The sequence below is a fragment of the Dasypus novemcinctus genome, chromosome 27 (genome assembly GCF_030445035.2).
Source record: "Dasypus novemcinctus isolate mDasNov1 chromosome 27, mDasNov1.1.hap2, whole genome shotgun sequence".
Taxonomy (NCBI): domain Eukaryota; kingdom Metazoa; phylum Chordata; class Mammalia; order Cingulata; family Dasypodidae; genus Dasypus; species Dasypus novemcinctus.
In genome coordinates, this window is record NC_080699.1 from 29,734,041 (window position 1) to 29,750,414 (window position 16,374).

Sequence of the window (16,374 nt, forward strand, 5' to 3'; positions counted from 1 at the left end):
AATAATGTATTGTGTTACCTGTAGGTGAATAGCTATTCCTGACATTTGACTGAGGGGAAGCCCTGACTGGGCAATATGGATTTGGGGGGCACACATATAAATGCCGGAAATTCCCCTTTTGCATGCTGGGCCTTAGAGACAGTGCTAACTGCAGTGGAGTTTATGGGCAGAGTGTTGATTCAGTGTATGCATATTATGGTGTGTCTGTGTTTCCACTCAGATTTTTTTTTCATGCCACTTGGCTTCCCTATTCATGAAGCTGACTTCCTGAAGACATGTGGGTGATGTTATTTTGCTACATTTTAGCCTAGTGTTTCTTGACCATGTAACACTAGAATACTTATTGAGATGCCAATTTGTATCAGGTGCCCTGAATGACTAACATTTAAGAATCTCTTCTAGGGATAGTTCTGATAGCGTGGTAGCTAAGCATGCTGGGACATGTGGTAGTACTTAATCTTTGGCCAAGTTTCTTAACCTTGTAGATCCTTTCCACAGATCTCAGGTTTTTTGTGATGACATGGAAGGGATCCACTAGTCAAGGAGTCCTAAGGATTCCATATAGACTCAATAGAGTCCTAGAGATAAAAGTCAGATAAGTCAGTGATAAAAAGATTAGCAGCTATTTCACTAGTTTAGTATACTAGTTTTATTATTGGTTAGAGCCTTTATCCCCAGTCTGTGCTATTCTCTGAATTAAGTGATGTGTGCTAAGTCACCTAGAAGGGCAAAAACATTCTATTTACCTCTGCAAAACAATCAACCACCCCTCTACTTGCTTTGCTTTTGGGGAGCAAAGCATGGGCACTGGTATGATTTGACTCTGATTCTTCGTTCTGCCACTTATCAACTATGTGGTCTTTAGCAAATAACTTAATCAGTCTGAGCCCTGATATTATCAGCTATAAAATGGAACTAAATACTTACCTTATTGAGATAATGTTTGTAGAATGGCCAGAGCAGTACCCAACACATATCAGTTCATTTTGCCTTTTCTTTCTCTTTTTTTTTTAGTAATGCAAACTTTTTTAAAAAAAGTTTATTTTTTATTTCTCTCGCTTCCTCCCCTTCCCCCCCCCAGTTGTCTGCTCTCTGTGTCCATTCGGTGTGTGTTCTTCTGTGTCCACTTGTATTCTTGTTAGCGGCACCTGGAATCTGTGTCTCTTTTTGTTGCATCATCTTGCCGCATCAGCTCTCCGTGTGTGCAGTGCCACTCCTGGGCAGGCTGCACTTTTTTCATGCTGGGCAGCTTTCTGTATGGGGCGCACTCCTTGTGCTTGGGCTCCCCTATGTGGGGTACACCCCTGCGTATCACAGTACTCCTTGTGTGCATCAACACTGTGCATGGGCCAGCTCATCATATGGGTCAGGAGGCCCTGGGTTTGAACCCTGGATCTCCCATGTGGTAGGCAGACACTCTATCCATTGAGCAAATTCACTTTCCTCTTTCCCTCTCTTTTCCATACTCTTGACCACTGAGGAGTGTGTGTGTGGGTGCATATATGTGTGTGCGTGCATGGGTATGTCCATTGGAAGGTGGGAAGATCAGACCAATCTGTATATGTCAGCTGATTGATTGGAGCAGTTTTCAAGATTCTATTTTCATTAAGACCAGGGAATCTTGAGGGATTCAAGAAGAAGGAAAGCAGAGATTGGTTTGATGAGCTTGACCCAGTAAAAAGAAACTATATCCACACGAACTGAGGTGTGATTTGGTTGGACCATGCCCCTTTGCATATTCGTGACACTGGGAGAACTGAAAATAATTTTAGTAAATGTCTCTGCATGACATTAAGCACCATCAGCATTTCTTGGGTAAACACGTAGCAAAGTACAACACAGAAGACCAAGTGTAAGCAAGGTGGTCTTTGCTATCTTTAGCCTCAGCACAATGAAGACTGTGCAGCCCCATGTAGAAGAGTCTGGTGGAGCACAACAAAGAACAAGACTGCACCTGAACAACCATGGAAGTCCACGTGGGAACTACAGTCTGAGTGGAACAGTGACCCCTAGTAGGTGGGAGGCTATTGTCCCTACACGAAGGGTTAAAAAATAGTAATACCACCTTTCTACCTCTCCTGACTTTTTACTGGTTCACCTACCTTTCTAATTTTCTTATTCTTCACCAAAAGAACTCTACTCTGTGGTAACACCCAGAATTTTTGATGTCTGGGTAGAGAAACCGGAGGAGAGAGGGAGAGACCGTGCACCTCGCCAAAATCATGCTCTGACTTTTCTCTGAAGAACACACATCTTTTTACATCTTCAGGAACTCTATGTTTTACTCCATTGGAGACACTTTCCTTTAGGAAGCAAGGGAGAATAACAAATTATGGAGTCAGTAAAAGCTTCTATAATTTTATACCCAAAGCAGGATCTGGACTGCTTTTCCCATCAGTCATCTCACTTGATCCCAATATCTCAAATCCTGTTTTCTTTATTTTTTAAGGCACGGAAGCACTGTAAGGGTTCACAGATCTTACCAAAAGATGCCTGCACTTGCCTGCATTTTTTTAGCAGATGATTATACCAAGCCAGGGGTGGAAAATAAATCATATAACTATTTGTATGGGAATGAGGATCAAGGATTTGCTTATAAAAAGGGCTTGATATATATAGAACAATTGCTGTAAGCCAGATAGTATGTTACAAGCTGTGTGTAGGGCTTCAGTCCACCTTTAATTAAAAAAAAATAATGATAGAACACAGCAAATCACCTCAATTATCATGTTCCAAACTGGGGGAAATTCCTGGCATAACTATAAAGATATTGTTTTAGCTAAATCAACTTTGATTTATTCACATCAACAAAGAAGAATAACAAATAATCCAAACATTTCTCTTTGCCTTTGGACTCCATTTGCTCATTTGTTTCTAGAGTCAGATTCCCCCATATGATATTTATGTCTCATTTTACAAATAGTTTTTAGTTCCAAAAGAAACTACTTAAATGGTGAGGCAGTGATATATTTTATATACATATATATATTTTTACACATATATATGATCATAATAGGGTAGCAAGAGATTTATTTTACTAAACATTATCACAATAATAATTCACAAACTGGTAACAGGTTTTTAGTTTTACACACACAAATAATTAAAATTTTGTATTTAAAACACTTGACTCCAATATACCTCAAACCGATAACCTTGCTAGGACAAGTATAAGTAGAAGAGATGCATATCTACAATATTTAATTTTAAGTATAAGCAAGAATATTGTACCATAAACATCAAGTCTTGTAATATTATAAATGTGATCATTCATGACTAGTTAATTTTGGTTAATAATTGATCTTTTTGTGATTTCGCAGTAAATGAAAATCCCTCCTCTGGAAGTTACATTAGTTTCATCTGTTTATCAGCTCATGATTTTTTTTTTTGTTAAGGATGTACGAGGGATTGAACCCAGGACCTTGTACATGAGAAGCAGGCACTTGACCACTGAGCTATATCTGCTCCTCTCCATCAGCTCATGATTTTCTTGACAGGAGAGAACAAATTATTCTGATTGAGTTGGATGTCTAATGGGGATGAGAAATGCTGAAAGGAATAAATTCAACTATATGCCAGATTCCAGGGACACTGAAATTAAGGAGAAACGGTCCTTTTGCTTAATAATCTCCCAAATGGCAGGGAAGACTAGCCCATATCCACACATAGTAGAAAAAGTGCTAAAGTGGAGGTCAGTGCAAAGGGAAAAAAAGAAAGTGTGTACAAAGAGCTAAAGGAGTATGGCTGGGGCAATTTTTTTTTTTTAAAGATTTATTTTTATTTATTTAATTCCCCTCCCCTCTCCCGGTTGTCTGTTTTCTGTGTCTTTTTGCTGCGTCTTGTTTCGCTAAAGGCAATTTTACCCAAGAATTTACATTGTTTTAGAGTAAAGACCATGCTATATGCACCACTGCTCCACCTCCAGAAATTCAGGGTCCTTACCATAGTAGACACTTAATACTGACTGTGAAATAATCTTAAATGGTATCATAATTTTCCCCAAACACGGATTTGAATTCATTTGTTTGCCCCTGAAAATTGGGAGGTTTCAAATGCATGAGTTATTTCAAGGGTTCCCCAAATGGCTCATCAAAGTCACCAGGCATTTCCTGCCAGATACCTTGGAAAGCCATCAGTAGACTGGAGAGCTGGACTCAGAGTCACCTCTGACACAGTTAGCCACCATAATCAGCAGCAACTTCCTTTATCCAAGAAATATTTCTGTGCTTCTCAAAGTTCTGCACATATTCCTTATGCTATCTGCTTCCTAGTTCCTTTGTTTATGCCTTATCATATCTTGAATATCCCCACATGTCCTCTTAGCTTAAGCTAGGGTGACACACGAGTTGGGCAATAATTCTGACCAATTAGATTGTGAGATTCTCAATGGACTAATTTTTAATCCAATTTCCACATGCCCAATCTATGGTAAATACCCAAAATACATTTACTAAATAAATAAAAAAGATTCCATCATTTACCACTTAAAAAAATATAACTGGAAATCTGTCTACTTCTATAATTTAAACTCTCTCTGTGAGAAAATAATATTCTTTTTCTCATCCATTCCAAACTTTTAGCACTCTAATTCTGAATATCTTCCCAATGTGAAACTATTCTAAAGGTATCACTCTGGAAACCTGACCTCATTACATGACTAGGTTTCCTTCTGTGTAGGCCAAATCCATAGGCTCCTAAACCTCAGGAGATGAGAAACCCTTGGGAACTACTGGTCTTTATACTTCTATGCCCCCAGTACTCCAACTGATTCATTCAAATCTGGTTCCTGTTAGCTGTGGCTGTTTAGATACTTAAAGAAGAAGGTATAATTAATCCATCTTTACTCCCAAAGTGATGAGGCTAGGAAAGAGAAGAAGAGATACTCACTGAAAGGTTTCAGGTGGGAGGGAGGTGAGTTACGGAATTATGATGTTCCTACTGTATGGTTACTAAAACATGTTCTGAAATCAACTGCTGACTATCCACAAGAGCTCTAGAGTTCATTTTTATCTGCGTGGCTGCTGGGCCACAGGTGCAGAGGGGCAGAGGGCATGGCCATGCATCTTAGACACTCACCTAATCTAAACACCCCAGGGTCTAATCTGGGAATTAATAATCACCAGCTTTTAACAGGAATTAAGGATGTATAAACTATATTTATAAACTATATGTATATAGGCCTTTACATTGCACAAATGGTGTCCACCCAAATTTACCCATATTGTGTCATTTAATTTGCACCACAATCCCTTAAAGTATGTATAATTATTATTTTACAAATTGAAACATGAAGTTCAGGAGCTCTCGAATGAGTTAAATGTTGCATTGTAAAGGTTAGAGCTGGAGGTGAAACTAAATCTTATGACTCATGGTCCATCACTCTTTCTGTCACCTCTGTGCTATTGAGAATTGAAAATTAGGTCAGAATTAGGAAAAATATATATATTCAAGATTTGTTCTGTCCACAACTATTGCCATTAATGACATGTGACTACTGAGCATTTGAAAGATGGCTAGCCTGAGTGGAGATATGCTGTTAGTATAAGATATATTAAGGATTTCAAAGATTTGCACAAAAAAGAATGCAAAATATTTTCTTAAAATTTTCTATCTCCATTGCATGTTAAAATAATATATTTTGGCTATTTTGCTAATATGGTATGGTGCTTTGAAGTGTTTAAAAGCACTTTTTTATACTTTGAATTGCTAAAAATGCAATTCAGTTGTCAGGTATGTCAGGTTAGTATATTATTTTGGACAGTGCTCAAACATACAATGTAAAAATTTTATACCTGGACTAGTAGAGCTGTGCCCCTGAAAATTGGAAAGCAGTGTAGCTACTGATTAGCAGATGGTTAAATAAATTAAGTCTGACTATCGCTGTTCATTTTTTCTGTAGATTAAAACCTCATTTGAGTTTTATACAAACAGAAAATCATAAGACAGTTTATTGTAATGGACATTCTTGTGTTCACACACAGGTGGCAAAATATTGAAATATAAAATTGTACAGTTCCTGTATTTCATCTGAGAAGGCTTTTCTTGAAAAGATATTTTCAGAGATTGACTAAGTGATCATGAATGTGACTTGGCCCATAGAAGCAGCAGAGAGAGATTCAGAGGAGGAAACAAAAAGAAACTTCATTTCAGCTTTAGGAAAGAATACCCTAAAGCAGTGCCTCTCAAACTTTACATCAAGTGGGGATCCTGTTAAAATGCAGATCCTGATCTAGTAGATCTGGAGTGTGACCTGAGTGTGTGCATTTCTAAAAAGCTCCCTGGTGATGCTGCTGGCCTATGGTCCACACTTGGAGTAGGAAAGACCTAAAGTGCAGTGATGGTTTGGAAACTTGGAAGTGCAGGGAAGAGTGACTTGACTGGCTTGATTAGAGGGCATAAGGATGAAACAAGGAACAAGGGAAGAATAGAAGGTATTTTACTTTGGGAGGAATTAGGGAAATGTGGGAGAATTAGATATGTGATGAAAGTGGCCAGAGTATTTGTGACACTTAGGGCAGAAAAATGCCCATGAGATTAAAGGGAGTAAAAAACCCTAGTATTTAGATCTTGAATATTCCTTTGGTATTTCTTTCTGTGTGGTCTGTAAGACTAGTCTTCATCTGTGCACGAATTTGTGTGATGGATGAAAGAAAAGGAAGGCTCCAGGGTCTTGTATTACAGGTGAAAGGCCTTTGGATATTCTCTTTTGCACATGATTACCCTGTCCCTATCCTGCAGGATGGGAGCAAAGAGCAGATACAAAAGGCAGGTGTTGTGTGCTGTGTAGCCTTTGCGGGAGGCGGGGGGAGGGGGGGAGACCTGCTCAGGGAACAGGTGTTCCTTGTCATGCTGCTCCTCAGCAGGAACCACCTGCCCCTTTGGGAACTCAAGTGGCCAAGGGAAGTGTGCTTGGCCTAAGATGTCAATGTTAGATCGGAACCAAGAAGTCACAGTAGCCTCTTGAAGAGCCAGGGAGAAACGTAGGTCCTGGGGTGGACAGACAGAAAAAATGCTGAGCCTGATGTCTGAGCAGGGTTCTGTAAACCTGTGGGCAAATGTGAGAATCTGGAGAGGGCTCTATGCCCAGCCCAGCACTAATTGAGAAATGGCCAGATACTTCAGAGGTAAGGCCTTGGTTGAACTCAGGCCAGGAACCCTAGAACTTGTGCCATCTTTGCCTCTCTCCTGAGGAGTGATGTGACTGGAAGGCAGGAAGAGCTGTGAGGGTTGCTGGCGTCGTCAAAAGGAGCAGTACTCATATTAGGCTGCCTAGAGCTCCCCCGTGAAGGAGCCTGAGTGCCTTAGACTGGAGAAGCAGACTTAGCGAAAGTATAGCCAGAGTCAGAGGTCAGAAACAGCCATGGGAGCTCTGCCACTCTACTGTCACGTAGTTCGCTGAAGTATAAGAAGACTAGGCTTCCCACCTGAAATCAACTTATGAGTGGATTAAAAATAGAACAAACACAAAAATAAACTAGTTTCCTGAGCCACCCACTAGTACCTACAATGTGATTAGAAAAATAATAATAAAAATTAAAAAAAGAAAGAAAAATGATTACTGTCATCAAATAAATTTGGGAAGTATTGTATATTATATAGCTCTCTGGGAGATCCTGAGATCTCCTTCAGCCAAGCAATTGGTTTAACTACATGTATTTAACGTAACAACTATAAACATCCTCCATGGAATTAATACTCTACTGACCATGATTGGAAACCTTGAAAAAGGAAAGAGTAATTGACTTTGGGAACAAACACCTTCTCTTTAGATATTCCTGGAGGCAGAATCATCTCTGGGAAAATGTGTCAGCAAAGTATTTTCAGGGCCCTTGCCTTTTTATGCACCTATTCAACAGATTTGCTATGGTAAATTCTCTCCCAAGGTCCTCAGCACTTCTCTTTTTTTAAAAAAAATAAGTTTATTTTTAAATGATACTTAGATTACATAAAATTTTACATAAAAAATATAAGGAATTCCCATATGCCCCACTCCTCACACCTCCCTCTTTTATCCACATTAACAACTTCTTTCATTAGTGTGGTACATTCACTGCAATTGATGAACACATTTTGGAGCATTGCCACACAGCATGGGTTGTTGTTTACATTCTAGTTTACACTCTCTCCCACTCCATTCTGTAGGTTATGGCAGGATATATAATGTCCTGTATCTGTCTTTGCAGTGTTAATCAGGACAATTCCAACTTCCAAAAATGTCCCCATATTAGACCTCTTTTCCCTCTCTGATTTCAGCAACTCCAATGGTCACTGTCTACACTTCAATGATAAAATTTCTTCCATTGCCAGAATCACAATAAGCCTATAGTAGAATGCCAGTAAGTCCCCCGTACTCCATATTTTATTCCCCAGTTCTAAGGATTCTGGGAAACGGTGATGCCCACTCCACCTCTAATTGAGAGGGGGCTTCAATCCCATATGGCTGATGGATGGGACGCTCTTGCTTGCAATTGTAGACTCTCTTGGTTCCTTGGTGTGGTGTGGTGTCCATTTTCACCTCCTTGTTAGTTGTCTTGGGTGGGTCCAATAAACTGGAGAGTAGGTTTAGCAACTCTGCTGAGGCTCAGGGTCCAGCTGGCACATGGACAGCCCAGAGATTCAAGTTCCTTGGACATATGCCTACCAAGTCCAGTGCCAACTATAGGTTCAATAAAAGGAACAGAAGAGGCATGTGTAGAGAAGTCACATCTGAGTCCAACTCTGTCACACTCAGGAACACAAACTCCAAAGTAGGGTCCACTGGCAAAGCACCAAACTCCAGAGCTATCTGCCCTGACTGTAGGACCTGGGTGTCTCTGGAGCCCTCAGGAGAACCACTATTTGGAGTACTACCTACCTTGGCGGTCTATGAAATCCTGCTGAGATGTGCATAAGCATTACCTGTCTGATTCCCTCCTGACTCATTTTGAAATCTCTTAGCAATTTAAATGCATTTTTTAGTATTGCTCTTATCTCTAACTCTGGAGTAAAATGTTTTATTCTTTGATAAAAGAATTGAGACACTGGAGGGGATGGGAAAGTGAGCTTACAGTTCCTAAACTCTATGGGTAGCTAGATGCTGATACCATTTAGTTTCTTACTTTTTTGGTGGGTCAAAGTACTTGTGCATCCAAGGAGGCATAGGATTAGTGTCAAGGGGACAAGGGAACCCAGGCTCATTGTTTTCATATCTAGAAAAACCTGGTCCATGGGAAATTGTAGACAAGCTGGAATTCTGCCTGTCTAAATTGACTATTTCCCTCTCATCTCTACAGATTTCTCAGAGGAGAAGGGGTATGAGAAATCATTCCACAGTGACCGAGTTTGTTCTTTCTGGATTAACTGACCAACCAGAGCTTCAGCTGCCCCTTTTCTGCCTCTTCTTAGGGATATACATGGTCACTGTGGTGGGAAACCTTGGCATGATCTCAATAATTAGGTTCAATTCTCAACTTCACACTCCCATGTACTATCTCCTCAGTTGTTTGTCTTTTTTAGATGTCTGCTATTCTTCGGTCATTACCCCCAAAATGCTGGCAGGACTTCTATACAGAGATAAAGTGATCTCCTACTCTGGATGCATGACTCAGCTGTTTTTTTTCTGTATTTTGGTAATTTCCGAATGCTACATGTTGGCAGCGATGGCCTATGATCGCTACGTTGCCATCTGTAGCCCACTGCTCTACAATGTCATCATGTCCCCCCAGGTCTGCTCTCTCCTGGTGGCTGCAGTCTTCTCAGTGGGTTTTACAGATGCCATGATTCATGGGGGTTGTATATTAAGACTCTCTTTCTGTAGAACAAATGTCATTAGACATTATTTCTGTGACCTCGTCCCCCTTATTAAAATCTCCTGTTCCAGCACTTACGTTGATGAGCTCTTGATTTTCGTGATTGGTGGATTTAACATGGTGACCACCAGCCTGACAATCATCGTTTCATACGCTTTCATCCTTGCCAGCATCCTCCGCATGAAATCTAAAGAGGGCAGGTCCAAAGCGTTCAGCACCTGCAGCTCCCACCTGACAGGTGTTCTTGTATTTTATGGGTCTCTCATGTTCATGTATCTTAAACCCACTTCCAGCAGTTCAGCCACCCAGGAGAAAGTGTCCTCCGTGTTTTACACCACAGTGATTCCCATGTTGAATCCCCTGATCTATAGTCTGAGGAACAGAGAAGTGAAATCTGCACTGATGAAATTATTGAGAAGAAAATTATCTCCATAAAGAATATGCTCTTTATTAAGACTATGTATTCATAATCATTTCTTTGTATGTATCTTCCAAAGTAATTTGATGTGAATTGTGTGTATATTCAGATTATTAAATATATTCACACATAAGATTAATAATATAAAAAACAAGTCTGAAAGTGAAAGGTAAGAAAATATTTTATAGTGTAATATGATTTCTTGGATTAAACATCAAATTTTACCAGTAGTTTCCTGAATCCAGGCAAAAAAGATAAATATACTACATCATAATATCAGGGAAAAATCACACCAAATTCTCCTGGAGAGACAAAGTCTTTCCTCTTATATATCCACTCAAAAAGACATTTCTATTATGGAAATTTATATAGAAAATATTGAGTAGTGTGATGGAGATCATCACAGCTATTTTACAATAAAAGAGGAAGATTTTTTGCTTTATTTTTGGTAAAGGGTTTATTAAAGACCAATGTTATATTAAAAGTGAAATCAATAAAGAAGATTCAGCAAAGGCCTAAGCTAATATGGCACAGTATTTGGCATCGGATGATCAAAAGATAAGACTAGATGAGGAAATGATGTTTAGGCAATGTTCTCTAAATATCTCCCTTTTTCAAGCTGGGCTGGTAAATATGCAGTATTATACTACTAATTATATTTTTGTTTTGTTTTGTCTTGTTTTTGTTAGTCTTTTCTCTCCAGACTATAAGTTTTATTATCTTCTTCCAAATCATGTTTTGAATTGACAATAAGTTAAAAGTTTACAATTTTCAAGAAATAATTCTTATGCAATCAATCAAGATAATGTATGGGGAGCATGATATGTTAATTAATGTATTAATTTAGCATGAGCTTACATGCACACTATGTGCAAGGTGTTGGAATATTAACATGAGGATGATGGACAGGGTCTCTGCTTACTTTCAGGCATGGTAGCAGATAATACAGAAGTAATTATATGAACATACATGATAATTATATAGATAAGTGCTTTGAAGAAACACAAAAGAGGTAAATATTTGTCAGTCGATTAAGGACTACTCTCAATAGAGCTCTTCTAAGAAGTAACATTTGAGATGAAACTTGAATGAAGAGAAGAAAACAATTATTCAGAAACAAAAGGACCAAAGCCAAGTAAAGTGGTAGCAAGGCTGGAACAAATTTGATGGTATGCAAGAAACAGGGAATGCAGTGTGGCTGAAGCCTAATGAAAGAAAGGAAAGGGGTACCAAAGGAGGTTAGACAGGCAGACAAACGTCAGATTATGTAAATAATATGACTATTATTCTAAGTATAAAGAAATGTCATTGGTATATTTTAAGAAGCAGAATAAAATCAGTTTTGCATTTTAAAAAAATCTCTGGTTATTGATTAAAATTAATGGATAGAAGGGGAGCAGATGTGGCTCAGGCAGTCGAGCACCTGCCTCCCACATGGGAGGTCCTGGGTTTGGTTCCCAGTGCCTCCTAAAGAAAAAATGAGCAGACAATGAGCAAAACCTATGAGCAAATATATGAGGGAAACATCCTGGGGCGGGGGGGGGGGGGGGGGGTGGAAATTAATGGATGGATGTGCGTGTATTTGTGGGGATGTTGGATGGGGAAAGGAGGGGTGCATGGCCAAAGTGGAAACAGGAAGAACAGTTGAGAGGCTGTGGAAATTTTCTTGGCAAGAAATAGTGACATGTGGAAGAAATGTGTGGATTAAGGATGGATTTGGAATTTAAACCAAAAAGATTTGCTGTTGAACTGCACATGAGATGGCTGAGGATGATATCATTTTAATAAAACAAAAATAAAGATACAGAAATAAGGAAAATATGAACAATAAGTGAGTCAAGACTATTCAGGAAAATACAGAAATAGTCATAAAAGCCTAAATAATTGTAGTGTTTGAACTTCATATTGTCTGAATTTCCAAGCAGCCCAAATAAAAAACAGAAATGTGATTATCAAGTTATACAATTTTCATTATTAGAAAGAAGCATGCCAATTATTTATAGTAATACAGGTTCCTTATTAAATTCTTAAAACAAAACAAAATAAAACACCATCTACCTCTTTCCTCTCACATTTCATTGTTACCCTGTTTTTGTTTGTTGTATTATGTCTCCAGTTTTTGGGGCTAACATACCTTGATGAAACTGGAATTTTCCATTTTATTTCAAAGAAACTACTTGTGCTTTTTCTTTGAGTTAAGTTTATGGAAAGGTTTTCTAACTATACTGAAAATTTAGATGCAACATAAAAAAGACAAATTTGATATTAAATTAAAAAAAAAACTTTTTGCATTGCAAAACTATCAAGACTGACAACCTGGGAGAAAATATTTGGTACATATATCACAGATAGATGGGTAAAATCCCTGATGAATAAAGAAATCTTAAAATTTGAGAAAAATTTCAAAAACCTGATAGAAAATGAGAAAATATATGAACAACCAATTAACAAAGAAAAGATATGCAAAATGTTTATTGATATTCAGTCTCACACATAAGATAAATGCAAATTAAAACTACATTGAAACACTATTAGTCACCTATCAGGTTGGAAAAGTTAAAATATGTAACGACACAGTCTGTTGATGAGATGATGAGGAAACATTCTTAAACATTTTTCTTGGAAATGCAAATTGGTGTAATACTTATGGAGCAAAGTTTGGCAATATTTAACAAAAGTAGGTATGCAATTACCTTTTACATTCCCGGTACAAGGAGTTTACCCCAAATATGCACCTCCAACCATTTGAAATTACACAATGTTATTTATTGCAGAATTATTTGCAACTGAAATGTCGAGAGTAACCCAAATACATCTACATGGGAGAATGATTGAATAAATTAAGACACAGCCACACAATGGAGTACCAGGCAGCTTAATAAAAGAACAAAGATCTCTATGAACTAGTCTGGAGCGATTTCTAGGATACATTGTTAAGTGAAAAAACCTAAGTGTAAGAGGATATCTAAAATATTCTTCCTCTGGTGTAAAAGGGAAGGGGAAATAAAATATGCATGTGATCTCATCTGAGCAAAAAGAAACAGGAAAAAGTGCTGAGCCTGGCTATGTGTTGGGTGTGCATATGAATAGGATGGAAAGCATACAGGAAATGGGCTGGGGAATTGATGCTAATCTGAATATATACATTTATACAGTCTTGATTTTCAAAACATCTGAATAGTTCACAGATTCAGCAAAGGAAAATAAGTAAAACCAATAAAGAGGGGAGGAATGCTAAATTCAATACAAACACAAATGAGTGAACAGAATCATATTTCAAGTGAAAAACATAGACAATGAAGAGGAAACACTAACCAATGTAAACTTTGAATTTGGTAGTTGGACTCTATACTCTCAAATGAAAGACAAAGAGAGTTCTAAGTAAGTACTAACTCCAGTTAGTAAACTTCTTTTTCTCAAGGGCATGAGTTAGCAAGTTTGAAACTATTTTACATACATTCTAGAATTGAGCTAATATGTAAATATATTGTGGGTAAGGGAACCAGAAATCTCACTGTAGGAGAAGGGAGTTTCAAATATGAAAGAGGTAGGAATAGAATGAACAATATAACAATGGATGAAAATTGAGGACACATGTACAAATTCATGGATTTAAATATCTACTAATTGCTAGAAACAGACATAGATATGGATGTGTATTGTTAGAAGTTCCCCCTTTCAAGGTTTTCAGTGATTAATAGGTCCTGAGACTGTGAGTCAATATCCCTGTAACATAAACTGAAGCCCCGCAGCCTCCAGCCATAACCCTCCAAGCCATCCCCTAGGCTAGGAGGCAGCCCATCCCCGCCCAAGAATAAACAAAGTGGAGCAAGATATGGGCCTTTACCTTCTCCAGGCCCAGGCCCCACCAACCCCTCTCCTCCCTCATTCCAAGACCTCCTCGCCCACTGCCCCCTGACCATTTGGCCCCAGGCTGTGTTATAGACCAGCGATATCGACCTGACTCAGACTCTGAATAAAGTTCCAACTGAGAGCTTTATTAGCCGCACAGCGACTACCTCATCCTGCGCAGAGGATAGAGTAGCCTCAAATCACAGGGGGAGTTTGCTTATATAGGCCTTTAGGTTCAGGGCGGGGGGGGGGGGGGGGGGGGGGGGGGGGGGCAATATCTCAGTAAGCAAGCACGTACAGAAGCAGGTGTTCACGGTTAATCAAGCACTGGGAATTCTACCAGGGGAGACAAGCGGTTGGGGAGTTCTTGTTATTTACAAGGGTCTGAGTCAGGTTGGTCTTTTGGCAGGGGCTGACGACACTTTCTACAGGAGGCGGCCTTGAAATAAGGTTTTACAGTCAAGCAAGCTGGTTACAGAAGTGAGATATAGGCGGTTAGGGGGCTGTGGGATTTTCCTCTCAGGTGGGGGTGGTCACAGGCTCCTACTTCTCCACATTCCCTACTTCTCTTTGGGAGAAGTCAAACCCTTGAATTTAAGTACTCTCCAGTGTCCTGCATAGGTAAGCTTAGGTATGGGGTGTTCAGGATTAACAGCTTAATGGTTTGCACTCTCTCTTGGATAAATCAAACTAAGCGATTATGAGTGGGCCACAGGCTAACAGCAATAATAGGAGGAGTAAGGGGCCCGAAAGGGCAGTGATAAGGGTTGTAAGCCACGGGGACTAATTAAATAAACTTTCATACTAATTTTTGGTGGCTGACTGAGCCTTTTTTCATTTTTTAAAATCATTTCCAGACTAAGTTTAAGCTTTTTTTAATGATGCTGGAGTAGTTAGCATAAAAGCAACAAGTTTCTCCTAAAGCTAAGCAGAGGCCTCCTTGTTTTAGGAATAATAAGTCCATTCCCCGCCGGTTCTGGAGGAATACCTCAGCTAAGGAATCAAGTGCATCTTTTAAATGTGAAATTTGATATTCAAGGTCCTTGAGGTCCTGGGTAACTAGGGCCAATAATTGGTTGACATCAGAGTGACTTTTTACGAGAGCTGCTGATCCTACCGCGGTTGACCCAGCAATGCCCAGCTCAATTAGAAGGGGAACTAGGATTGGGGCCCTCTTGTTCCAGTGGTGCTTAAGACTCGATGTTTCAAGATATTCTCTCTCAGTTTTTTTCAGAGAGGTAATGTATGGGCCACTATGCCTCAGTTTTTAACATTTCCCCCTTTTTGTTTTAGTCGAGGTGACCGTGCCTGTCTTAGGTTGCCCTCCTTTGAGAGTCTTACCCGTCATTGGCTACCGGCCAAGCTCTTCAACTTGGGGAAGTTACTGAAGTGCTTTTGCCAGCACCAGATCACTTACATGTCCCATAGCTGCTACTCTTTTCAATTTTCTCTGAAAACACCGTCCAGCACAGGTGAAAATTATGAGCAACAGAACAAACATGATCAGCCCTACTTTTAAAGCTGACAGTAAACACTGTGACCTCCACTAATCAACTGGGTTAAACCCTGCAATATGTGAAATCATATCTGAGAAAATATTCTTACCATTGGCTACATGAATTTGATTTTGAGACTTTTTAAAAATATTTTTCTTTGTAATACACCATTTCCAGAGAGATACTACTTTCATGACCTAACAAATGATTCTCAACTCTTTTTATACTGTATCTGATGAATTACATGCAGTTATACAGAAAACTTCATTCCAATTACACTTCAATTTTTTAAACAAGTTTAAACTATACAATTGATCTTCAATATGCAAAACAGCTGATTCTAATTCATTAACTCAATTATTTAACTGTTTATTAATGTGATCTTGGCTATGCCATAAATCACTAACATTTTATGCTAGTCATGCCATGTATTGTCGAGTCTGTACTTATACATAAATTTACCATAGCAGTAGCAGCAGCTGTAATGATTCCAATCAGTCTCAAAATGCTTATAATAAGCAGTCCAATAAAGTATTTAGTCCATTTTAAGAATTCTTGTACCATATGTAGCAATAACTGACTTTCAGGAGATGACTGCCAAATCCATATCATTCTCACAGGTATCCAGATGCCTTTTCTTCTTCTGGTTATCACTATTGTTTCTCCATCCTGCAACACAGTTTCTGGTAGACATGTATACAAGGCACCATTTTCATAAAACAATGAGTTATTCTTAATAGTTACTTTACGAGTCATGAAAACACATGGATCTTTAACACAGGCTTTAAAATGATATGTGTAAAGGTTAAATACTGTCCTG

The 16,374-nt window shown here is 38.8% G+C and overlaps 1 protein-coding gene across 1 annotated transcript; it reads left to right on the top strand.

Annotated features, from left to right (window-relative positions):
• Window positions 1–9,293: 9,293 nt before the first annotated feature.
• Window positions 9,294–10,223, top strand: OR8D4 (olfactory receptor family 8 subfamily D member 4). The gene has a single exon (XM_004459547.2). The coding sequence runs from the start codon at window positions 9,294–9,296 to the stop codon at window positions 10,221–10,223; it is 930 nt and encodes a 309-aa protein (XP_004459604.2).
• Window positions 10,224–16,374: the final 6,151 nt, after the last annotated feature.

Coding starts and splice junctions, on each gene's coding strand:
- OR8D4 (XM_004459547.2), top strand. CDS start 9,294: ATGAGAAATCATTCCACAGTGACCGAGTTTGTTCTTTCTGGATTAACT.